Genomic DNA, 26,792 nt, shown 5'->3' on the forward strand with positions numbered 1-26,792 from the left:
GATCAGGGGAACTGCCTTTACCAGTCCAGCTCTTGGCTGGATTTATAGACAAAAGTTATATGATTGTTTCAGTGGCTGCAGTCTATAGCTCTGTTTAACTGGGCGATTAGGTGACTGTGATTAGGTATGGTTTGGAAGCCGGAGCACAAGTTTCTTCACTCTAATCCATGCTCTGACACTTACTGGACTGAGACTTTGACTAAGTTACTTAACCTCCTTGTATTCTTATCCACCTCCCAAAGGAGTTATGAGTGGCTAAGTAAGCAAATACACTCCTTATTTCTGAGGGATGGTGTCTCGGGGTTCTTTACTCGGCACTGGGGTACCTCCTTGTAGCTGCATCTGGGGAATAGATCCACCTGGTCTGATGCTTCACTCCGTCTCTTGTTCATGCTGTGTCCCTTTCATGCTCCAGGACTTGCAGAGCTTTCTCTTCCTGACTTGGGATGCTCCTTCTTTGTGGGTTGGGATGTTCGCTCTTTGTGGCTTGGCCCTCCAGCCAGGTCACTATATGGTTTCCCCCTTCTGGGGTATTAAGTCACTGGATTGGCTCTTCCCCAGTGGCCAGTTGGGGAACCCTATTGCTACTCCACATTCTAGGTCAGAGACCCTTAAAGCAGTGGCCAAGGTCTGCACTGTTTAAGACCTTGCTGCCGTTTCCCTGGGCCTTTTCGTACCCTACCTCTATCAGGCTTCTGCTCCACCACGCTTCTGGGTAAACCCTGCCTTCAGGGCCAGGATCCCAGGGCTTCTTCTCCCACTTGAGTTTCCTCCTTTCCCCTCTCTGAGCCCAGAGAGTGACTGCATATCTCCACACTGCAGCCCCTTTCTGCTGCCAACTTTCCCAACTTTATACCAGGCTCTCCCCCTCCTGCCCAGCTGGTCTCCATCCTGTCAGGGCTTGTTTATCAAGTCAGGCTACACCTGAGGGATAATTAATCAGGTTACTTATCCCCTTCTTAGCCACATTAACCCTTTTTGGGTGAGTGTGGAGTGAACACCCCATCACGGACAGTTAGCTGATTGCTGTGGTGGATCAGAAGAATAGCAGTGACTAGCTTTGAAGGGGATGTCTTCTATTCTCTTTTACCGAAGTTTGGTGGCCACAACAAAGAGGGCTTTTGGGGAAAGGGACTTAAAAATGGAAGTGTTGGGCATGGATCCTCAGGATACCAGCTATATGTGGGGGAGTAAGTGAAATTTCCTAAGCAGGTATATTTTGTTCCTCTGTGCATTGAAATGGGAACTTATTTCTCATTGTAAATTGCTTTTGGAAAGACTTGCTGTAAGTAACGGTATTGACAGTAAATGTGATATCTTGGGTCGTTAAATATGTTGAGTATTCATTCTTGACAAATCTATTTTCTTGACCTACTGATAATGAGGTCAGTTGCCTTGTTAAAACTATGGTTTGTAGGTTGCTGGGAATGTATCTAATTTTATATTCATGCTAAAGACAGTAGTGATTGGTAAATAATATTTGTGATAGTGGGTTAATTCACATTGGTACTTTTTGTCTTATGGGCTGAAGTTTCACTGGCGATACCTTGGATCAGCTTGGTATAAGATCTGAGTGCTGCCTTGGACTAGAACAGCAGATTCCTGCTGAATGTGGTACATATCCTTTCATGAGCATATTTAAACCAGTTTATTTTTTTTAAATAAAGTTTTGATTTGGCAGCCTAAGGGCATCTCTGCTCTACAAACTTTTGCAAGTTACATTGGCATAAAGCTGTCGCAGTTAGTGTAATTGCTTGGGTGCATCTGTACTCGGTTCCTTTTATCGGTGCTGTGTGTACTCACCAGGAGTGCCGGTTTCAGTGCACAGTGCGGTGCACCATGGGCTGGTATCCCAGTGTGCTACTCGCCACTGTCCAGCACACTGTCTTTTTGGAAATTTTGGCAGTGCATTGTGGGGTAGAAACAAGTGGCGCAGGAGTGACTGTGACTGCAGTGTCAAGTTGCCATTATGCAACTCTTTCCACTGCATAATGCCATCTTTATCCCATAATTTTTGCGCCTGTTTTGAAAATACCACAAACCCATGTAGGACTTGCTCTGATGGAAGCATGGCATCTGAAGAGCTTTGCACTATTGTCATGAATGTTGCAAGCACAGGACATACGATCCTCCAGTATTTGCAGAGCCAAAGGAAGAGCTACAGGGAACATGATTATTTCCTGGAGGGCAGATTGCTGTGGGACATAACTATAACCAATTCAAGATTGTTGATGGTGTTCCTAGACCAACTGCGAACCGTAGAGAGCTACTTTTGGGCCTGAGAAACCATCACTAACCGGGGGGATCAATTGTAATCCAGGCTTGGGATGATGAATGGTGTATGCAGAACTTTTGTATGGGCAAGGCCATGTTCTTGGATCTGTATGCAAGAATGTGAGCTGCACTGACAGTGGAGAATTAAGTGTCGATTGCACTCTGGAAACTTGCAATGCCTAATTGCTACCAGTTAGTGGGACATCATTCATTATTTTGGAATTGGAAAATCCACTGTGGGGGCCATTGTTACACAAGTATGCAAGGCCCAGGTTTGTGACTCTGCAATGTGCAGGGCGTGGTGGATGGATTTGCAGCAATGTTGTTCCCAAACTATGGTGGAGTGATAGATGGCACACACATCCCTATTTTGGCACCAGTCCATTTTGCCACAGAGCACATCCACAGAAAGGGCGACTCTTCTATGGTTATGCAAGTGCTGATGGATCACCGGGGATGCTTCGCTGACATCAGTGTTGGCTGGTCAGGGAAGTTGCATGACACTTGTATCTTTAAGGACGTAGGACTGTTCAGAAAGCTATAAGCAGGGATTTTCTTTCCCGACGAGCGAATTATCATTGGTGATGTTGAAATGCTATAGTGATGCTGGGGGACCCACCCTACCCCTTACTCCTCTAGCTCATGAGGCTGTACACTGACCACCTCGATAGCATCAAGGAAAGATTCGGCTTTAGGCTCAGCATGTGCAGAATGACAGTTGAATGTGATTTTGGTAGTCTGAACAGATGCTGGCATTGTTTGCTCACAAGATTGGATCTCAGTGAGAAAAATATCCCTATGGTTATAGCTGCCCACTGCATCCTGCATAATATCTGTGATGCCAACAGGGAAAAGTTGCTGCCAGGCTGTAGCAGCTGTCTGCTGAGTTTGAACAGCCAGACACAAGGGCTATCAGAAGAGCTCAATGTGGAGCTCTATGGCTCAGGAAGGCTTTGAAAGAACACTCTAACAGTGAGCCAGAGTAATGCGTTGTGGTGTCCTGTGCTCTCCCTGACTCTGCTCTTTGGGGTCCTGTTGGGAATTGTGTGGTGCTTGGTGCATATCTCTGCATATATCACTGACAATGCACCTATTAATTTTGTGGTCTTGCTGTAGATTTATGCTTATTATACTGTGTGTGTCACTAATCCTATGAGTTGTGTCACAGAGTACAGTAACAAGTAAGTGGGTGTTTTCACTACTGTCAGGCACTCTGCAGCATATGTTAGCAACTAATAAAGATTAATTATTTTCCAAACAATACTATTTTATTGAGTAATGAAAACTCTTAAAAATACTCTGTGCAACTTAAAAGAAAATATATTAAAACTTTAATACATTTATGGAACAGAAGAAACATTCATTTCCATTTTAGCTACGCATACATCAACCTTGGGTTCTCACAGGTCAGTGTATGTGAAGCTGTGGTTGTCCTGAATGTCCCCAGTGGTGGTGTGGCAGGGGTAGGGATGCGACCCCCGATGCAACGTGGAATCTTGCGGGGTGGATTATAGGGTGGGGCTATATTGAAGTTCTCTGTGGACTGCAAAGGGAGGTGAGCCTGGGATTGTTGAGCTTGTAGGTCCACATGTGTCTGCAGCATTTGTGTTTGCTGCTCAAAAAGACCCATTATGTCCTGGTGCATCTCCCTCTCCAACTCCTGGGCCTTGCTACTGTCTGCAATATTCATCCTCCAGGCCTTATGGTCACCGTCTGATGCAACATTGGCTTGCAGGATCTTGGTGAAAATGTCATCCAGAATCCTTTTTTCCCCCTTCCTTCGGATATGGGTCAGGCACTTCACTGGTGTGGACGGCAAACCCCGCAAGGCCACAACGGCAGCAGCTACAGATAAAACACAGAGTTACCACTGTCAGTATAGTCGCAATGGAAAGCGAAAGTTAAGATTCAGAACTCCCTCCCCTGGCTCCCTCATTGACACTCTTGCTTCGGAGTACTTATGCAGGGTGCTACTCACAGCTCCAGCCATGCTGAGTATGGCCTTGCCAGGGGTGAGGGAAATGAGGATGGAATTGCTAGGTTGCAGGGAACTGAGTATAGGGCAATGGCACTGGATACTGGCGGTGGTGATTTTTAGGTGATATCACACTTCTGACTGGCCTGTGGTGGAGTTTCAAAACAGCTTCTGGCTTGCAGCATAGCTGGACCCTGACCTGTCACATGTCCCACATCCTCCACCACCACCACCTCCACCTCCACCTCATCCTCACTGCTCTTGTCAGGGACCTGTGACTTGGGATCCTTGGTAGCGTGTTGGTGGGATCTCCATTACATGTGGCAGGTCTGCAGCTCGTCACTGGATTGACTGTTGGCCTCCCTGGTCTTGTGATATGCCTGCCGTGGTTCCTTTGTTTCCATGCAGCACTGCTGCTGATCCCTATGGTACTCCTTCTGAATCCCCCGTGCAATCTTGTAGACGTCCACATTTCTATGGCTGTTCCATTGCTGTGCCTGTACAGTCTCTTCTATCCCCAGGTCCAGGAGATCCAATATCTCCTGTGTACTCTGTGTCTGGAGTGCATAGCCGGCATGGTCAGCTGGGCAGTTGCACCCTACAGTGGAGACCTGCTAGCTATGCTCACCAAGATGGACACTCTGAAAAAGCCATTTAAAAAATTCACAGGGTTTTAAAAGGCAGGGGTCGGGGTTCTGGTCTCTTTGACAATGGGCAGAGGATTTCACAATTGTGACCAGAGCAGTCAATGTTGGGTATTGTGGGAAACGCCACTCTCGAAACGCCAGTTACTATGTGGGTGCAATGGAGAGCTAACATCATAGGGAGACAAACTGAAGCTGTTTACCCTTCCCTTTGATATTTATGACAGAAGCATAGGCCTCGTCTACCCTACGAAGTTAGGTTGACATAAGGTAGCTTCCACTGATGTAACTCGCCTACTACACTGACTTAGTAACTCCACCTCTGAGAGAGGCTTACCGCTTACGTCGATGTAGTTAGGTCGATGCAGTGTCAGTGTAGACCTTGTGTTGTTTACATCACTATTGCTGCCTTTTAGAAGCTGTCCCACAGTGCCCTCACACTGACAGTTAAATCAGTGCAAACGCCCTGTTTAGTACGCGCACCACCGACACAAGGAGTGTAGTGTGGATATGCAAAAGCAATTTAATTACTCCGGTGGCTGTAAGTTGACTTAATTTTGTAGAGTAGACTTGCTCATAGACACATGCATAGCTAGTATGGAAATGTAGTTTGGAGGAGGAAAAGAAAATTAATATAAAAAGATTATAAATCTATTCTAAGCACGAAAAACAAGAGTAGATCTCTGAAAAGAGTAAAAGTAAAATAGAATAACCTGCCAAAAAAGGAAGATGACTTTAAATGGGGAAATCTATTTAAAGAAAAACAGGGGAGGGAGGGGGAAATAAATCGAAGATCACCATGTACAAAAAAAAATATTTTGTGAAATAATCACAATCCTTCCATTATTTGAGGAAGAAAGATATATTGGTTTCCTTTAGGGGGGTCAGTTCTGCAGCCTTTGCCCCTCAGTAAGATCTATGGGATTAGACCCTTCGGTTCAGATCCTGTACATGAGCTGTGTGTGTGTGTGTGTGTGTGTGTATCCTTGCATCCTTGTGGAGTATATTGCAGGATCAGGGCCATAGTTTGAACAGGATAGAACAGTTTTAGTCTTTTGGACTATAGGCTTCATACTCTGCATATTGCTGAACATATTCAAAAAACAAATTGCAAAGACGAAAAAATGAGGTTTCTTAGCTGACTGCTTCATGTCACTGAGATATTTAATTAAAAAATTCAACTTAAAATATACAACTCAGTTTCCACCTCATTTTATCGATTATATTTTGGAGATTTAACCATGCGAGCGTGTTTACAAAATATCTGACTAGAAATTACTAATAGAATAGTGTCTAGATTAGTTTCAATGGAATATGTATATAAAAAAGCTTGCTAGCCATAATTTTTTAATACCATTTTCTTCAAATACAAAGAGAGTATTTTGAAGCAACAAGATAATATTGACTAAGTCAAAGAGCCTTATTGTAGAGCAGATTAAATAAATGTTTGTGAGTCTTAAGAAACAAATAGCAAAAATATTTCTCTTTCCAGAAACATTCCATCCTATTTTGATCATCAACAATTAAGCTGAAAACCACAATGACGCTATTGTGCCTGGAATGCCAAGTGTAATCCAAGAAAAATGATGAGGCTAAATAATAAAAATATCTTCTTTAGAGAAATGTTACATTTTTTTCCCCAGTATTAAAATTCTGAAAGTGTTCTAAAGTTAAAGGTAATTTTTTAATTAAAATCCTAACTGTGAGAACAAGTTCTCTTGACCAAATAATTGATATATAAAGTAACTTTCTATTAAAACTTCATTTTAATAAAAAATTAAGTGCTGCAGTGTAACACTGCAAGGTGGCTGCTGACTTGTTTCCCAGATACTTCAAATAGGGTTATGAAGTGTGACATACTGGAGAGTATCATGTGCTAGGTAAAATCAAGATTGAATCCCAAAGGTATGTTCTTAAACTGCATAATCAGATCCCCATTTTCAATACCATGTTTATGCTTCAAAGAATAGGTGCTTATTTCAGTGATGATTTGTCATTAAAATTATGTCAAAATGTCTTAAAATGTTGTTGAAACTATAAAAACACTCACAACACACACAGGGCTAATTATGGGTGCCATCTGTTTATTTTTACAAAGCCATTTTTTTTTTGAAAGACCAGTGCATCTTCTTGCTCTGATAAAGCACAAGATTATTATAATGACTAACTGTTTTCCTTCAATTAGTGTACTTGAAGTAAGGAAGACAACTGGTTTGTTCATTGACCTTTTCCTGTGTCATAAAATGTATATAATATGACATCTCATGATAGAGAAATCATTGTGAAGTGCATTTTCTTAAGATATTTGACCCTTAGAACAAAAACATTTTATAATAAAAATGGCAGTTCTGTCATATTTTTTACTTGGGAAGTTGTAATGCTCTTATTGTGTGTATCACATGCTAATATAGTATGTGTCTCTGATTGTGTCTACATAGTAGGACCATAACCATCTTCTTTGGGTGCTTTCATTTCACAACTTCTCCAAAATCGTTTGAGATTGCTGTAAATTAATAAACATTTTCAGTTTACAACCACATAAAAAACCACGTGTGTATGTAAATTTGCACATGCACCCAGTCCGACTCAGCTTTAGTGTGAACGATGGGTATTCCCATGACAGCATCATCCAAAGCCGTTAGCAGCAATTTGCTGAGAGAGCAGAGTGACTCGACTGGTCCAGCCCAGCTATTGTGCCTGCTAAGCACTACACAGATAAGTCTGGAGGGAAAAAAACTGAAGGATCCATCTGCTCATTTCTGCTACACTGCGCTGATGTAAGATTACGCTAATCTGGTTGCTTGTCAGGACAGGTTAGTGAAAGCAGGCGAATGGGTGAGATTTAGGGTAGACTAGCTCTATGGAAAATCGTAAGCTGCTCCTGTACATGCCATGTTAAGTGTAGCAGAATGGGTTGATTATCAGCTACTTTGAGGATTTCAGTTAAAATACATTACATTGCTCGGTTAAAAATGAGTCCTCCTTCTTTATACTTCCAAACAAACAAGAAACTAACACATCTGCACCAAATACCATTGTTGTAAAAAAAAAAAAATAAAACATACTTTCATATTTTTTTTTGTAGTTTTGCTTTTACTCCTTGTGATTAGTTATTGTATTTACAAATTGCTTATTTATTTTGTTTAGATTTTTACAAAAAGAAGATGGTTACTGTTGTGATTTTTGTTTTATTTTTGCTTGTCTCTTCAGTTTGGTTTGGTGAAGAGCTGGAAATGAACCCTTGTCTCATTTTTGGCTGGTGATATCTTTGTTTATCTGTATTTGTTTATGATGGTTGGTTTTTTTGGTTGTTTTTGTTACCTACTGACTGTCAGTTCTTGACCTTGCAGGTTGAACATCCCATCACAGAATGCATTACTGGCCTGGACCTAGTCCAAGAAATGATCCGTGTTGCTAAGGGTTACCCTCTCAGGCACAAACAAGCTGATATTCCCATCAACGGCTGGGCAGTTGAATGTCGAGTTTATGCTGAGGTAAAATAAGTGGTAAGGGGTGGGAAGCTGTATGTGGAGCAGTAATACCCAGGTATAGATAGGCACCAAGGTGAAGTCAAGGTTCATAATTTGAGATTTGTAATTTACTGTATGTAACACAACTGATTAAAGAAAGTTTTATGTGGATTTTTGTGTTGTAATTCAAAAGAATAGCCTGAAACCAAAATTATTGCGACATAGGTTCTTCTAAAAATGTATCTCCTGCAAGTAGCCAATAATCATTTCAAAGGAAGTTTACGGCATATTTTCAGCCTAATTTAGTATGATGATTCGGCTGTATTCCATTTTCTTCTGAACTATTAACTAGTACTTCAGGTTTGCTCACCTCCACGTTTTTCTTAAACCTTTTGGCTTAAATATTTGAGTAAAATTTTGTAAGCTGCCAAACTTTTAATGGTACTGAGGCATTTGCTAACAGTTCAGGAAGGATGTTTGTTCCTCTGTAACTGCATTTGCTTTATATGACCAACTTGGAAAGTGAATTTCAAAACCATAAGTGCACAGTTACATTATGACTCCTCATAGTAATAGCAAAAAAAAAAAAATCTGAATTAAAAATATTCTCTTTTTAAGCATGACTAAGACTGGTATTGTAAGTTAACATGTTGTTAGCATTGTTTTTAACATTTGGAAATTTAGACTTGTCCATTGAATGAATGATATTCAGCTGCCTTCATTTTGTTTTAAGAATGTTAATGCTTTAGGCAATAGTGTCTTTACAAAAAAAAAAAATCTGCATCTTGGTATGTGTTTTCCCATTTGACTATTGCTGCTTTTATTGCCCAAGACATCTTAATTTCTCTCGTTCTTCATTCTTTCTTTTTTAATGACACAACAGTAGTTTGTTGCTTGTTCTGCTCGTTACAGGATGTATATGACTATTTGGATGAAGAATAGATGTATTTGTGATTTGAATGATGCAAAGTGTGCATTGAGTATTAGTATGGCTTTACTAACGTAGTTGGTATTCAGAATTTTTGCTCAACCATCTATGAGTATTAAAGGAGTTTGAACAACGGAATCCTGTTTCACCATGTGTATGTTGTTCTGTTCACCACAGAATTTGCTGTACTGATAAGTTTGTAAGTAGTATTATGTGGGAGATTTTTAAAGGCACAAAGGACCCAATTCACATAGAAAGTCAAAGGGAGTTGAGCTCCTAACTACCCATTTTGCCTTTGAAAAACTTCTTTTATGTCATCACTCCCCCACCCCCCCAAATATCAAAGCTTGAAGATGGCTGAGGAGTTGATACTATAAAGACTTCACTAGGAAGAAATACTCTTTTCTGCTTTAATAATTGCATTTCAGAAAGATGAGGTTTTAATAAATGTTCCAATTCTTCAGTGGAGAAAGGGAAAATGTCTCCACAATGAGTAATTCTGGAAACAGAATGTTAATCAAAATAGAAGTGGTAGAAGCTGTTTATTTTGCAACTACTTAACCTTGTTTCCTGTATGTAATGTCTCTAAATTAATGCTTTCTCATGTTTTACCTTCCTTTCAGGATCCCTACAAATCTTTTGGTCTGCCATCTATTGGTAGATTGTCTCAGTACCAAGAACCACTACATGTGTCCAATGTAAGTGACCTAGGCTCTGATTTTCATAGGTGCTGAGAACCTCAGATCTTCATAGGTGCTTAGTCCCTCTGACAATCAGGCCCTTAGTTTCTATCATTTATTAAAGGTGGTTGTGGGGCGTTAATACTATTGTTTGTGCTAATTTAAGATAAGATTAAAAAAATACAGTGCTAACCAAATGTGACTATAAAGCTATAAAGTTGTTCTGTTTTGTATTTTATGTGTCAGTTTAATGCTTTCAAACAAGCCTCAAATATAAATATGCTGTAGAGCAAATAGCATAATCAGATGTTGAATTAACTCTTTAACTGCAAAGGAGTGAACACTCCAAATTGAAGCTGGACTGCTACTCAAATTTGCAGCCTTTAAAAAGCAAATGCCGTTCGTTACAGTTGAAGAAAAGTGATTATTAAACATTTCAGTACATAGTCTAACTATGCAGAGTGGCTGCTTAACAAACCGTTTTTTGCTGCAATAAAAGAACAGGGACATCTCCTTTTTGTATAATCAAAGTAATAAGTAATAAATCCACCATGTCAGCTGGTGGAAGGACAAGACTATACCATCTGTGAATCTGATTATTCAGTGTGATTACTTGCATGGAAAATAGTGAAAGATTACAGGAGGAATCCTAAATTTGGAGATGTTATTGGATATATGATTTATTTCACTTCTTAAATTGTTTTTGGCCATATGCTTTCTAAAGGGACCTGACCCTTTCTGGGCTTTAAGGCTTCATGCTGTGTTCAAAGCCTGAAAGCAGAAGAAAAAATTGTAAAGATTTAACAGGCATTATGTGATGTTAAATAGAAGATAAGAAAACAAGTATCATGGGATGTATCTAAACATTTTTTTAATGAAACAAAGAGTGTATTTAATAAGAATTTATAATGATTACTCTAGTGGTTGTTAGACAGTTTTACCATGTTGTAATAGCTAACAGGATGTCAAACATTTTGCCCTTGCAAGTTTTTGCAATTTGCAATTTTCCAGACGTGAGACCTGTTGAAAGTACAAGTGATAATGGACAAACTATACCCCCTACAGTCTTTGTCCCACCAAATCTTTCTTCAATTAATGTTGCAGCAGGAGTTTTATGTAATAACATTTGCGCTTGTGAGCCATCCATAGAAAGAAAAAACAATTAAAATGCCTTAAATGTTCTGCTTACTGCTGTTGTTTGCTTGTGTGAATGTTGCATGTCAGCTAAATGGACCACGGAACAGATAAAGTGATTGGGTGCAGGAGAGTGCACACCAAGCTTTGTCTATCATTATTGCTGGGAGCAATCAAATTGATGCCAGCAGGACAGTAGACGCGTTGACAGCTGTAATTATGTATCTCCATGGTGATCACTTTTGGCCTGTCATGGAGGCCCACAAGTCCCCTCCCTTGCAAGCATTTAATCAGATTGGGCTGTCACTTGTCAGGTAGATAGGGCGGGCTGGGAGTTGTGCTTAGGGGGAGAGGTGAATTGAAAATGAAGGGTGGGAGACGGCTGATAGCTTCACGTGGCCCACCGTGGTACTGAAGAAAGAAATTTTAATTATGCTGGAGGCTTCAGAGAAATGGTTTGAGGATCTCATACAGAGTAGCTGGGCTGTTTTCTTTCTGTTTACTCTTGTCTTATTAAAAATAGCTGTTCTATTTTTATTTAGCAAACCGTATTTTTGGTCTGTTCTTCTTTAGCAGCAGAAAATATGCAATACTGGAGATTAATTTGTCTTCTGAGGATGTCACGTAATTAAGAATAAAATTGATTTGACTGAAGAATTTGAATATTATATTGAAGCTATTGGTGCTTCACCATTTCTTTTATAAATTTCTGTTTTCAAAAGGTAATAAATTGTTTGTAAAAATTTGCTCTGAGCTAAAATTTGGCATAGAAGGTCTCGAGAGTGGCATCTTACAAATGTGATTTTAAATTAGTTTGGTTGCTTTTCAAATTAAAGGAGGTAGGGATGTGTGGATGGGTGGGTGGATACGGGAAGTAGAACGGGGACTAGGAAAGTTAGGAAGACGGGGCATTGGGGAAACGTTTTTCTTATGCTCTAAGAATTCTATACTGGATTTGAGATTATAATAATTTTAAAATGTACCAGCTGCTAGTTCAGAGTGTGATTTTTTATTTTATTTATTTTTTTTTTTTAGGGCTAGTGAGTATTCAGTTTTTAAAAAAAGCTTAAAATGAGGTAACTACAAAGAAATAAGTATCCTCAAGAGTGTGACAGTAGAAACTTACTACTCTTGCACGTTGTAACCAAACTGACCTGCGCTGCAGTTGGCATTAAGATTTGAATAGCTCTAAAGCCATTCTTTGCTAATGTGATCAACAATCATTTCTTTAAGGGTGCTGATGTTGACATAGTCTGTGGGAGTGAGCCTCCCAGCTCAGGTCAGCAGAGTTGGGCTAATGGGGCTTATGCTAGAGGTCTCAAAATAGCTGTGAAGACAGCACGTTGAAGTTGGGGCTGGAGCTTGGGCTTTGAAGCCTAGGGAGGGTGGAGTAGGTCCATCTGTCTCTTAGACCCCAGTATTGCAATGAACTGTGTATGGGTGGAACTCTGGGTGCATAAGTTAGTAGGACTTCATGCTGGAAGTCCTACTAACTCACTGAACTTCTTTTGGCCAAAATCAGCACTGTCATAAATAGTGCCTACTCCCATTTACTTCAGGAACAGTTGCATCTGCTTATTTCACGTCTGAATTTGGCCCTTCTTTATATGTTTTCTCATTGTAAAATTGGGATGAGAATATTTGTATACCTCACAAGGGTGTTGTAAGGATTAATTACTTTACATTTGTTTCTTGCTTTGGAAATTAAAAGTGCTATATAAATGCAGTGTATTATTAGAATATGTACACAGGTATGCTACATATATGTGTATGTACTGTGTACAAGAAGCAATATGCTGCCTATAGGGAACAGACTTGACTGGCAGTGGGATGGACTAGATATCTTAATAGTTCTTTCCTATCTGTGTGTGTGAATGTATTCATTCATGTATGTATGTACCTGTACAGAGAGAAAGGATGGCTTAATAGTTATAAGAATGGGAATCAGGAAATCTGAATTTCCTGCTACATATTTCCTTTGTGACCTTGCTATGCCTCCTCATCTGTAAAATGGGGATAATAATGCCATTTACCTCACAGTTCTGATGCAGGACTAACTAATTGTTTATTAAGCGTCTTGATTTCTTATAATGAAGGTGCTGTTGAACTGCATATACAAATATATTGCATGTGTATTAATAAATATTCAATAAAAGTTTTTAAAAAGAAAATGATCATTAAACCCATGTTAGGATGCAGTTATCATTGAAGAAAGAGAATAAAGCTACTGGGATATCTTTTAGGTCATTTGGATAATAAAGTCATCATCCTGTTCTCATGTGGATTCTTTAGACAAGAGGTTCTACATGTGGTCCCTTGGTAATTGCCTAAATTAAAATATTAAAGGCCTAACAGCCGTTGTGTTGACCTTTTTTTGCCTTGCTGCAATCAGATGAGCTGCTGTTTATTAGAAAGATCCTTCCCACAGGTGGAGATTTAAGTGAGTTTCTAGGTCCCACTTGCCACCCCCTTTACAATGTAAAATATCAAAGCCCTGGTGTTTCAGCAACTTCAATTGGATTCCTCTGTCCTTAAGATCCCTGGGATGCATTTGTCAGTCTTGAATTACTTTGATTAAAAAAACACTAAAGTGCTTTAGATTCCAAAGTTCAACAGCAACAATTTAATAAATATTTATTTCCCAGAAATTGCTCATTTTAAAAGTTTTATATGGCTAACCTCAATGCCACACTGATGAAATCAAACTGAGAGATGAAAACAAGAATCAGCAATATACTAACTGACTTGTTGGCTGGTTAACAGCAATCAGTTTCTTCAAAAGAAATTTTTGAACTTGTGCTATTTTTTTTCCTATGAAAATTGCGGAATCAGAGCTTTAATTGGGGCTGTGTCCTTACAAAGCAAAGCCATGGAAAAAGCTGTGTAAACATTAAACACCCAGGGGAACAGCAGCAACAGAAAAAAAATGTTTTACAGTCGAGAGGGTGAGACAGAAAAGGAAAGTGTTACAGACATGAAAGCACCAACACTAGTATTCCTATAGAGCTGATAAGCAGAGCTCCAAAGTTCCTGCTGAATGAGTCTTAGTTGCGTCCCCACTGGAGCCCTCAGAAGGGCTATAGTGGGACACAAGGGATGTGATTACATACATACTCAGAAAGGATGTGATTACAAGGGGCATCTTTCATGCCAGGTGTCAGTTGGAGGAATAATTATAAGTGTATTTTATTACGGTAATTAAGTCAGCATTGGTTGCATTGAGAGTTCAGATTTAGAGTTGTATAAACCACTATAAATTGATAGTGATCAAAATTCAAATCTGTTTGCTCTGGATTTTACAAGAAAAAAGTGATTTTGACTAACAGTGCAAGTCTGCATTCATGTTTTTTTTTAAAGGAGAGACAGTAATTCGTAGGTATTTTTCCCACAAGGGGGAAGTGGGAGGCGATTTTCTAGCCCTTGGTGAAAAAGAATATTTTACCTTCTCATGAAACTTGGCAAGTTTAAAAGTTTGAGATGTATGTCCTCTATGAGGTCAAAACTTGTTTTTTTTCCACTGTGAAATTACATTTGCTCTTTTTTTTTATATTTTGAAGGTACGTGTTGACAGTGGCATACAAGAAGGAAGTGATATTAACATTTATTATGATCCCATGATCTCAAAAGTGAGTTTTTTTTAACGTTCTAATATATAAAATACTATTTTATATTTAGATATAAAATTTTGAAATGAAGAGATTTTTTAGTAATGAACCAATATTTCAAAGCTGCTGGATGTGATATGCATAAAGGAAACATGAGAGAGGAGAGGCTGTATTGAAAAGGAAGTTTAATATGGAAGAAAATTTATAAATTTCTCAGATCTCTCAGAAATTAATTCACTCTTTTACTTGTTTTTTATTGTTCTTGTTATGTTTTCTGATTCCTAAAAGCATTTTAAACAATGGCCTGCAGTCTCATACTTATCCCATGTCAATCTAACTTTGTTTGATTTTTCTGAGAAATTATAGGGCTGTAGTCCCTGACAAAAAAATGTTATTAAACAGGAGTTAAAGTTTCAGTGTACATTTCAGTTATTTAAGGGTAAAATTGCTCCAAGGACATTATAGTTAGTGTTTTAAAAAGTCAAGAATTAAACTTCCAAGAAAACAAAATCTAAAGAAATATGGAAATTCAGTCAGAGTTCCTGACCTTTAATCAATTTTTTTGTGTAACTCCAAGAAGAATACAGAGTCAGATATAGACATGCTTAACTCATATAAAGAAAAAAACCTGATCTTCGGTATCTAGATACCAGAGAATTGAGAGTCACCTCTCTTGTTTTGGGGAACTGCTCCAGTAGACAGACAGTAATATGTGCAAAATGATTTCTGTAAATGGAATATCTAAACATACAATCTGTGAAGTTTATTTAAAGAAAATTGTTATATTTGACAATAAAACTGAATTTTTAGAGCTAACTTAAATACCTTTGTTTTTAGCTAATTACATATGGCTCTGATAGAGCTGAAGCATTGCAAAGAATGGAAGAAGCTTTGGACAATTATGTAATTCGAGGTAACTACAGAAATTTGGGTTCCTAGTGTGGTAGGCTGGCATCTATTTCAAGAAAACAGCTTGAAAATGTAGTAATTAGCAAATTGAGTAAAGTTCCTGCTTATTAAGTGCAAATTAAACCAGGAAAAGCTTGTGTTAATTAAGCTGAGAAGATACATCAAATCTAAAGAGACTTCATTTTTTCCTGCAGCATTTTTAGTTGAGTAATTAGTTAAATAATTTAATTAAATTACTTTCAGAAACTGATAAGAGCTCTTGCAAACTCATGGTAGATCCTGCATTTATTACCCTGTGAAATTCAAAGGCAAGTACATTGTAATCATTCATAGTACTTTAGTATAGCTACTGTGTTCTTATAGTACCACAAACCTATGTGTTGAGTTTTTTCATTCTAAAGGGTGGTGTTAGCGCTGGGGGAATACCACCATAGCTTACAAATTTGGACAATATTTAGAACCCGAGATGATGATGATAAACATCTCTTTCAGCTCTCTTCCCAGGCCTATCTGTGAGGATCAGATGTTTTTCTTAAGCTCTTTATGGAACATGGATGAGTCTGCCATAATGGATCTTGACTCTTTTCCCCTGTAAGCTCTGGAGAAAGTCTTTGTTTCTCCTCTCAGTTCAAAGGAGAATACAGGGAGAAATACTGTCTTGGAGGAAATTTTGTTCCACTCTCCAACTCCTGAAGGCCCACAGGCACAGAGAGAGAGAGAGAGAGAGAGAGAGAAGGGCTATGTGCGGAGAGACATCAGGATGATGGCTTAGGTTACCTCTTTAGGAGTGTGGCTGAGAAAAGGAGTTAACATGCACTCTGTTCTTTTTAGTTCTTCGATTAGTGTCTCTGTGGACATCGGTGATGCCTTCCTGTAAGTGGGCCAATAAAAAAAATATTACGTTCTGCGTATGGAGACAATTTCTTTTCTCCCACCCTCCCCCAACTCCATAGTCATCGACATGGTAAACTCTTCGGGCTGTCGGTACCAAAAGAAATCCACCCCTGTGATAGGGATTGGAAGTGCTTGGACCTCTTTGGGAGGAATGCCTATTCCTTGGCCATGCTACAGTTTTGAATAGCGAATTATCGAGCCTTAACGACAAAATATGACTGTCAGTTATTTGGAACTTAACAGCTTTATCGATTAGCTTCCAGAGTCACAGCACGACCAGTTCAAAGCTGTCATCCTGGAAGGACAGTTAGTAGCCAAAACAGTGCTACAGTCTGCCCTCTATGCAGCCGACACAACAGCTCGGTCCGTTTCCACGGTGATGGTTATGTGACATGCATTGTGGTTACACCTTTCGGGCTTCCCTAAAGAGGTGCAGTCAACTGTCGAAGACCTTCCCTTTGAAGGCACTAAGCACTTTGCAGAGAAGATGGATGCCTCTCTTCACACCCTTGAAGATTCCAGGGCCACTCTCTGCTCATTAGAGATGAACACACCTGGACAAAAGAGAAATTTAGTCTGCAGCCCCAACACAAATCACGCATCTCTCAGTACCTGACTCAGCACTTTTATGAGCCTCAGAGAGAGAAATCTGGGTTCCCCAGGTGTAAATCATCAGGTCCACAGCCTTCATGTTGCAAACCTCTACCTCCAAAGACCAATTGTGATGTGTTGATTGAGGTGTCGACAGACATCTCCTCTCAAACGCTACAGCTGACCAGTGTCTCCTATCCCATTTGGCTACTGTCTTGCCATGATCTGAAGCACCTGGGAATGCATAACATCAGACCAATGGGTTTTGGAAATTGTTCAGAAAGGGTATTCCGTCTGCTTTACGTCCCTCCCCTGTCCACAACACCTTCCCTGTATCTCTTCTGGGACCCTTCTCATGAGAGTTTACTGTGACAAGAAATAGATCGGTTCCTTAAGTTAGGAGCCATAGAACCAATACCTCAACATCTATGAGGCAAAGGTTTGTGTTCTGAGCAGCACAGGTTCCCAGAGTGAACCTTTCAAAGTACAAACAGGAGTCAAACAGGGCTCTATCATCGCTCCAACCATGTTTGCGGTTTTTATTGCTGTCATTCTTTACCTAATTGCTGGGAAGTTTACAGTTGACATTGAAATCATTTACAGAATGGATGGAAAGCTGTTCAGGCTTAGCAGGCTGAAAGCCAAGAGTAAGATTTCCACAACATCTATTGTGGAACTTCAGTATGCTGATGACAACACCATCTTTGCCCATTCTGAGAAAGATCTTCAAACTATCTTGAATGTATTTGCTGATGCTTATGCATGTCTTGGTTTCACTCTTTAATATCAAGAAGACTAAAGTGCTCTATCAGCCCTCTCCATATGAGGTATTACATGCCCCATCTATCAAAATCAATGGATTGGCACTGGAGAATGTCGATCACTTCCTCTACCTTGGAAGTCATCTTTCATCCAAGGCAGATATTGATGCAGAAACTCAACATCGTTTGAGGTGTGACAGTGTAGCTTTTTCTTGTTTATGGCACAGGGGTTTTGAAGATCACGACATTCAAACGGACACCAAGCTTCTTGTTTATCAAGATGTTATTCTCCCAGCACTGTTGTATGGGTCCGAAACTTGGACAACCTATAGACACCACTTGAAAGTCCTTGAGAGGCACCATCAATGCTGCCTTCATAAGATTCTGAAGATCAAATGGGAAGACAGGCACACCAATATTAGTGTTCTGGAAGAGGCAAAGACCACCAGTATCGAGGCAATGATCATCCGTCAGCAATTCTGCTGGACTGGTCACGTTGTCCAGATGCCAGACTGTCGCCTCCCAAAACAGGTCCTTTTCCCTCAGCTGAAAGAAGGGTACCATAAAAATGGGTGGTCTACGGAAGCATTATAAGGACTTGCTGAAGGACAACCTAAAAAAGTGTAATATTGACATTGACGCTTGGGAGACACTTGCCCAGGATCACTTAAAATGGAGTGAAGTCCTGCGTGATGGTCCCCTGCATTTTGAACTTGCTTGCCGACAAGCTGAAGAGGACAAGAGGCGCAGGAGGAAGGAGAGACTGGCTCCCAGTCATGGTCAACTGCCTCCTACTGAGCCTGAAAACATCTGCCCTCGTTGTAATAGAACTTGTGGTTCAAGGATTGACCTTATTAGCCACCTGAGGACCATAACTCTCATGGAAGATGATCAGACTCGGTAACGAGTGATTGCCTATCATCATCACTGTATAGACAAGCCTTTTTAAGATAAATCTTGGCCCAAATGCTATCAGTAGGAAAAACTCTCACTGACTTCACATGGGACTGGTATTTGGCCCCCAGCAGCACATCATCTGTTAATTATCTCATACTGTGTTCCGCAAAATGTTTAAAAATAAAACAAAACAAAAAAAATCTGGTACTTGGGTTTTTGGGTGCTATGAACAATATACTTCATATTAATATTTATATCCTGTCATTTGTAATACATCACATAACGTAATGCTCATGTGAGTCCGTTTTTAGCACGAACCAACATAGCACAGCATGATGTCATGGTGATGTACATTAAATTTAGGGTTTAAATGGAAATCAGCAGATATTTTTGCATTCAGTACTTATTGTTTACATAGCTAGTGCATAATCTGAAATGAAACCAGTAGGCAGAAATAAAAGATATAATATAAAGCAAGTGGTATGCATCAGCTGCTGAAAATCCTGGTTTGCAGGTCTACCCAAATTCCTTTCAATAATGTTGCAAATGTTTAATAGACACATACTTATTTTTTTTAACCTACATGTGTGTCTATAACCCAGCAAAAACCAGGAAATTTAAATTTCCGTCTGATGTCATGGAAATGATCACACCCAAACGTTCTGTAATAAACCAATGCAAGTGCCAGACCACTTCGGTGGTGACTGTCCATGAATTCATAACCTACATGTAAAGTTCACTAAATGAAACATGACCAGACCTAACTACCTAGTAGCAGGCATTTTAGTTAAAAGTTTAAGCTCAAGTTTAGAGTTTGTGTTTCTGACCTCTACCTTCTTTACAGGTTTACTCAGTTCCCATAAGAAAAAGACATGACAAAAGCAGAATTAAGGGGAAAAAGTCAGTTTTATTTATCCACAGTATGTAAGGAAAAATGCTAACGACTTCTACATGTCACATCAGGATGGGATGCAGAGATAAAGTTTCTTGACACCTTAAATGGCTGCATCTTGGAGCAGCTAATCTTAGAACCCACAAGAGGAGAGTCCATTCTTGATTTAGTCCTAAGTGGAGTATAGGATCTGGTCCAGGAGGTGAATATAGCTGAACTGCTTGGTAATAGTGACCCTAACATAATAAAATCTAATATCCTTGTGGGGGGAGGGACTAACCAAAGCAGCCCACCACAGTAGCATTTAATTTCGTAAAGGGGAACTATACAAAAATGAGGAATTTAGTTAAACAGAAATTAAAAGGTACAGCACCAAAAGTGAAATCCCTGCAAGATGCATGGAAACTTTTTAAAGACACCATAATAGAGGCTCAATTTAAATGTATACCTCAAATTAAAAAACATAGTAAGAAGAACAAAAAAGTGCCAGTGTGGCTAAACAACAAAGTAAAAGAAGCAGTTTAGAAGCAAAAAGGCATCCTTTAAAAAGTGTAAGTTAAATCCTATGGAGGAAAATAGAAAGAAGCATAAACTCTGGCAAGTGAAATGTAAACATATAATTAGGAAGGCCAAAAAATAATTTGAACAACAGCTAGCCAAAGACTCAAAAAGTAACAGCAATTTTTTTTTAAAGTACATGAGAAGCAGAAAGCCTCCTAAATAACCTGTGGGGCCACTGGACAATCGAGATGCTAAAGGAGCACTCAAGGAAGATAAGGCCATTGCGGAGAAACTAAATGAATTCTTTGCATCGGTTCTCTCTGCTGAGGATGTGAGGGAGATTCCCAGAACTGAGCCATTCTTTTTAGGTGACCAATCTGAGGAACTGTCCCAAATTAAGGTGTCATTAGAGAGGAGGTTTTGGAACAAATTGATTAAAATTAAATAGTAATAAATCACCAGGACCAGATGGTATTCACCCAAGAGTTTTGAAGGAACTCAAATGTGAAATTACAGACCTAGACTGTGGTATGTAACCTATCATTTAAATCAGCTTCTGTACCAGATGGCTGGAGAATGGCTAAGGTGATGCCAATTTTTAAAAAAGACTCTAGAGGTGATCCTGACAATTACAGGCCAATAAGCCTAATTTCAGACCTGACAGATTGGTTGAAACTATAGGAAAGAACAGAATTATCAGACACATAGATGAACATAATTTGTTGGGGAAGCATCAACATGGCTTTTATAAAGGGAAATCATGCATCACCAATCTACTAGAATTCTTTGAGGGGTCAACAAGAATGTAGACTAGGGGATCTAGTGGATATAGTGTACTTAGATTTTCAGAAAGCCTTTGAAAAAGTCCCTCACCAAAGGCTCTTAAGGAAAGTAGGCTGTTGTGGTATAAGAGGGAAGATCGTCTCATGGACATAGTTAAAAGATAGGAAACAAAGGGAAGGAATAAATGGTCAGTTTTCACAATGGAGTGGGTTTTAGCCCATGAAAGCTTGTGCACAAATAAATTTGTTAGTCTCTAAGGTGCCACAAGGACTCCTCGTTGTCCTCTTCTCGTATGTCACCCATCCTCTAGTAGTTCTCAAAGATAGTTTTGAACAGTTCTGAAATTGCTTCAGCTAGTTCCTCAAGCATCATAGGATGAATTTTGTCAGGCCATTCCAACTTGAATACATGTAACTTTTCCTAAATTTTCTTTAACCAGTTCTTTCTCTATTTTGGCTTGCATTCCTTCCCTCTTGTTAGTATTAGTTGTTTTGAGTACCTGATTGCCATTAACCTTTTTAGTGAAGACTGAAGCAAAATAAGCATTGAGCACCTTAGCCTTTTTGATGTCATAAATTATTAGCTCTCCTTCCTCACTAAGTAGAGGACCTATACTTTCCTTCATTTTTCTTTAGCTCCTAATGTATTTAAAGAACCTCTTCTGATTGCCTTTTATGTCCCATGCTAGGTTTCTGCCTTAGTCTTTCTGATTTTGTCCATACGTGCTTGTGCTATTCCTTTGTACTCTTCCATAGCAATTTATCCATGGTTCCAATTTTTGTAGCATTCCTTTTTGTTTTTCAATTCATGTTGGGCTGGCACACATTTCTCTCACATAGACCCTAGCTCCTTAAATTTGGGAACTCCTGCCTTGTTTTCTTAATATTGCAGTCTTAATCTTTCATGAGTATTCTTTTTGGTATTTAAATATTTATATTTGATGTTTATTCTTGTTTATAATCTTGCCAAGATTAAAAAGATTTTACCTGTGAGAAAAAGGTAGTATGATGAAAGAGATAAAAATGGATAGGAAAGTAATATAACAATAAGCCCAAATATTAATCCGTAGGGCACCAGTTTTAGCTTAGGGTGAGGTCCTAAAATTTAATGAGTTTACAGGACTCACCGTACTCTTTGGGAGATACTAGTTTCTATTTGAAAAGCAACACAGTTTTGCACAGCCGAAAATCTTTGCCTTGCATTTATTTAAGACTGAGTATTCATGGATACCAAACTGTCTCTCATCTCTAGACAGGGTGATGCCTAATGGGATAATTTCAAAAAGCTTGTTTATACTGTAATCATCTGAACTGTATTGACACATACAGAACTTCAGTTTCTAGCTCTGTTGGCCCTTTACTTGAACTTGTGTATGTTAATGTTTTAAATAAAAATGGCAAAAAAGAAATATGAAGTTCCATCTTGTTAACACTTTGGCATTTACATCCGAATATTAAAAATAAAATATCTTGTTTTTTGTTCTAACATAGTGTACACATTTTTAATTTAAAATGTTAATGCTAAGTTTTTTGTTTTAATTTATTAAACCAGTATTACATCAGAATGAAAACTACTTTCTCACCTCCCATCTAAATGGCAGCCACAAGTAGTAGAAGGCTCAGGATAATTAACACCTCACTTTGAAATTCATGCATTGTATACTTGATTTTATATATTTTTATATATATGAATTTTCAAAACAGTGAAGTCCCACCAAATGCTGTACTTTGCACTCCTCCTTTTAAAAAAAAGAACAAAACCTGCTTGGATCTATACATAATTTTATATTAATATTTTGTGCTTTATACAAATTGTCTGTTTCTCTTTATGTAATAAACTGCACAGCACAAGGGGGAAATTTTTAGAGTTATATGGTGTTTTAGGTGAACATCTTCAGGTAAAATTCATTTGAGTCTTTGAAAATTTCCATTTAAATGTGCAAGAATCACACTGTTTTTTCCAAACAAAAGTGTTCACTCATTCATGGGGGGTGGGATGGAGTGACTGGTTAACAGCCCAGGGGACTGCAAATGGATGGGTCAGGGACTGCTAATGGAATATGGAGCCTTACATCACTTCTGTGTCACTAGTTCAAAGCAGGCACAGGTTGGCAAGGACTTTTAGTACTACCATTTTAATGGCTGCTTGATGACCTTTATGAAATTAGTGGTTTAATCCAGTTCCTAGTGGATAGGTATCCACCAGGAACAAAACCCACCCTTACAGTGTCCTTCATTACAGTTTCAGTAGAGAATCTAGGGGTTGAAATGGCATGGTGACTGAACCACCTTCACCCCAGAGACGGTCCCTCCAAGTCAGGTTAAAGGCATATTGGAGTGGGGTGAGGAAGCTTACTATGCTGCTTTTTGTTGTGTACCTGTTCAATGATCAGATAGAAGACTTTGTTTGACAGTGCTGCCAATCCAGCGTCTTTCATAAGCACTAAATTTACTTAAAAGATGTTTAGTAAAATTAGCTTGTTTGCTAGGAAAAATCAACTTCCAGTAGTGTCCCTATGGGTGCTCCACTGCAGGTGTGCTTGCATCCCTGTGCTGCTAATCAGAGAACTTCAGTAACAGTGTCCATTGGAACACCGCACACACGGGCTAACCCTCTTCAGTTCCTTCTTAACCATCCTTGGCTAGTCATCTTAATCTATTTAACTCCAGTTAGTCACACTGTAATTCGGGGAGGAGTTCCTCGTCAAGGGGGAGAAGACGGTTTAGTAGGATCTGGACAAGGATCTTCCCTGCAATGGAGAGGAGGGCAATACCTCTGTGGTTCCCGCACAAAGATTTGTCCCCTTTCTTGAATATTATAACAATGTTGGCATTCTTAAAGTCAGGTGGAATTTCTTCGCAGGTTCAGATTGTGTCGAGAAGTTGGCAAAGTTTGTGCTGGAGCATTGTTCTACCAGCTGTAAAAACCTTAGCTGGGATGCTGTCTGGGCCCATCTCAACACTGGGAAAACCGAGGTACTCTACCAGCCCTCACCTGCATAAACTAGTCTTCAGACTCCACAAATTACCATCAGCAGAGGACCTCTGGAAAATATGGACCATTTTCCATACCTTGGCAGCTACCTCTCTCAAACAGCCAGCATTGACACAGAATTTGAATACAGGATCTGCTGTGTCAGCACATCCTTTGGAAGACTACTGAAACAAGTCTTCAATGATTGGGATCTGCAAACGTAAACCAAGATCTTGGTGCTTAAGGCAGTGTCATCCCCACCCTTCTCTATGGGTGTGAGACCTGGGTAACTTATAGACGACATCTCAAGCGCATCCAACAGTGCTGCATCAGGAGGATTCTCAGGATCAGCTGGGAAGACTGATGCACTAACATCAGCATTCTCTCTGCTGCCAACATCAGCAGTATAGATGCGCAGGTCATGAAACATCAACTCCGCTGAGCTGGCCGCTATGTACGTATGCCTGACACTTGCCTACCAAAGCAAGTACTCCTCTCTCAGTTAAGTCAGGGAAGCAGGGCTCACGGAGGGCAGCTGAAGTGCTTCAAAGACATACTGAAACTACACCTTAAAAAGGGAGGCATCAATCCAACAAACTGGGAGGACTCGGCACGGAACAGAACACAGTGGCGCCACACCGTACACCAAGGCACCATACACCAAGGAGAACAGACGCGCTCATGAGACAGAGAAGCGACAAAAGAGGAAAGAGGGGGCACAACAGTCCAGCCAACAACTATGTCTTCTCCAAAATTACACCTATCACTTCGGTGGGAAAATCTCCAGGGCACGAATTGGGCTTCTCAGCCATTTGAAAACCCACCAATGAACCCCCTTGGCAGACATCCTGGCATTGAGGGATAGCCGAAGAAGAAGGATAGCTAATCAGTCTCCTAATTCTAGTTCTAGCTGTAGTTTTCCCCGTTACTTTATTTTATCCTTTTTTAAAAAAAAGTTGGTTTTCTTCCTGCCTTTTCTCCCCCAGCAGGGAACCTTTCCCCAAATGGGGTATGTCTGGTTCACTGGGCTTCAAGAATTTCCTCACTTGTAAAGAAGCTATCTCGATCACGAATAAGCAGTCAGTGCATTTGCTGCCTTGGAGAAGGCCACATACAACAGAAGTGTGCTCTTTGCCAACAGCTCTGGCCTAGATCCCACAAAGACAGAGAGCTCCACCAGAAGATTATCTTCATGGAGGCAGCTCTCTGACCCCAGTCATCTGTAGATATGAGTCTTCCCCCACAGACTTCTACATGTAAGGGCTGAAGGTCAAAGAAACAGCTGCAGACCCCTCTCACAAACCTTCTAAGAAGAGAGAGGGAAACACCTCCCCCCCGCCCCCCAGTGAGTCCTGAGATAGCAGCAAGCAGTCACCATCTTGCTTGGTATCTTTGGCACCACTGCCACTGAGGCCATCTCAGTCGACACCCAGGCTCATGGAAACTGACAGTAACTGGTACTGGTGACGGCCACAGGCCCGATGGGCATAAGCATCAAGTCATTGGCACCAGAGGACAGGAGTAAGCACTCTGCTAAAAAGACTCTTTCAGTACGCGAGTCTGCATCGTACTGCTGGCCGTGGCTCAACTGGCACAAGAGTAACCGGTGTGGGCAAGATTCCCATCCCCACTGGCACTGCCATGGATGGTGAGACAATACGGTATAGGCAGAACTCCGCCATTCAAGAGACCTCCACATGCTGGAAATAGCAGCATCCCCTCCTCTTGGTACCAAGACCTCTGCACTGAGCCTCTACTCTGTCATGCCATGCCCCTCCGCTATCTAGCGAGTGTTCAGGCAGTGAGCCTGAGGAGGTGGTATTGTAGTACTTCTCCCATCCTCCATATGGTGCTCACTACCAACTAGCGCCCAAGGATATACCCACAGATGGCCCCACCACCACTATCCTGGTATGTCCACCCCTGGGCACCACCACTGGGTTTTGACACCATCTCCCAGTAGTCATATTGGGACCCTTGGGTGACGCACCATCAACATGCGTCTTGATCTCTGAGTCTCACTCGAGAACCCTCGAGGCACACTCCCTTGGCCGCACCATCCAGGGCTTTTTGGAACTGCCTCAAGACTTAGAGGAACAGGAAACTGGTACCCAGGAGGAAGTGATACTGAGGACCATATCCTCCTCCTCCAGACGAAGCCATCATGCCTTCTACACCATCTTTGGTGGATGACTTTTGTCTCTTTCAGGAACTGGCAAAGAGGGTGGCAGACACTTTCCAGATTCAATTGGCGGAAGTGAGGAGTACCCACCATCAGCTCTTGATATCCTCCATTCATTGGCCTTCTCAACGATCATCCTCCTGATTAATGAGGCCACTTTAGACCTGGCAAAGACTGTCTGGCAAATTCCAGCATCAGTGGCCCCGACCTGCAAGCAGGCAGACAAAAAATACTATGTCCCCGCTAAGGAATCTGAATTCCTGTTCTCCCACCTAGCACCAAACTCCATCATGGTGGATGCTCTCAACTCTCATGGCTTCTCGCTCTGACAGGGACTGGAAGCACCTGGATCTGTTTGCGAGAAAAGTGTACTCCTCAGCCAGTCTACCATTTTGTATTGCCAGCTACCAGGCCCTCATGGCGAAATATGTTACATAAACTACTTAAAGCTGAATGACTTTATTGAAAAGATGCCAGAATCATGACTCATTCAAGGCCTTATCCAGGAGGGCCAATTAGTGGCAAAGACATTGCTGCAATCTGCCCTCAATGTGGCCGACATGGTGGCTACGTAATCTTCATGGATGTGGTGATGCGACGAGCATTATGGCCTCATTTGTCAGGATTCCCGAAAGAGGTGCAGTCCACTCTTGAGGACCTTCCCTTTTAGGGCACAAAGCTCTTCTCCAAGAAGACTGG

General features: G+C 40.4%; 1 protein-coding gene across 9 annotated transcripts in view; it reads left to right on the forward strand.

Annotated features, from left to right (window-relative positions):
- The window catches only part of PCCA (propionyl-CoA carboxylase subunit alpha), a 391,797-nt gene that overhangs the window by 162,922 nt on the left and 202,083 nt on the right, over positions 1–26,792 (forward strand). For all 9 annotated transcript variants that reach the window (XM_037896419.2, XM_043535149.1, XM_037896417.2 and 6 more), the window contains 4 exons: positions 8,244–8,387; positions 9,915–9,989; positions 14,663–14,731; positions 15,548–15,623. In XM_037896419.2, coding sequence (XP_037752347.1) covers positions 8,244–8,387; positions 9,915–9,989; positions 14,663–14,731; positions 15,548–15,623 — 364 coding nt within the window. The remainder of the gene's footprint in view (positions 1–8,243; positions 8,388–9,914; positions 9,990–14,662; positions 14,732–15,547; positions 15,624–26,792) is intronic.

This window comes from Chelonia mydas, chromosome 1 (genome assembly GCF_015237465.2).
Source record: "Chelonia mydas isolate rCheMyd1 chromosome 1, rCheMyd1.pri.v2, whole genome shotgun sequence".
Lineage (NCBI taxonomy): Eukaryota > Metazoa > Chordata > Testudines > Cheloniidae > Chelonia > Chelonia mydas.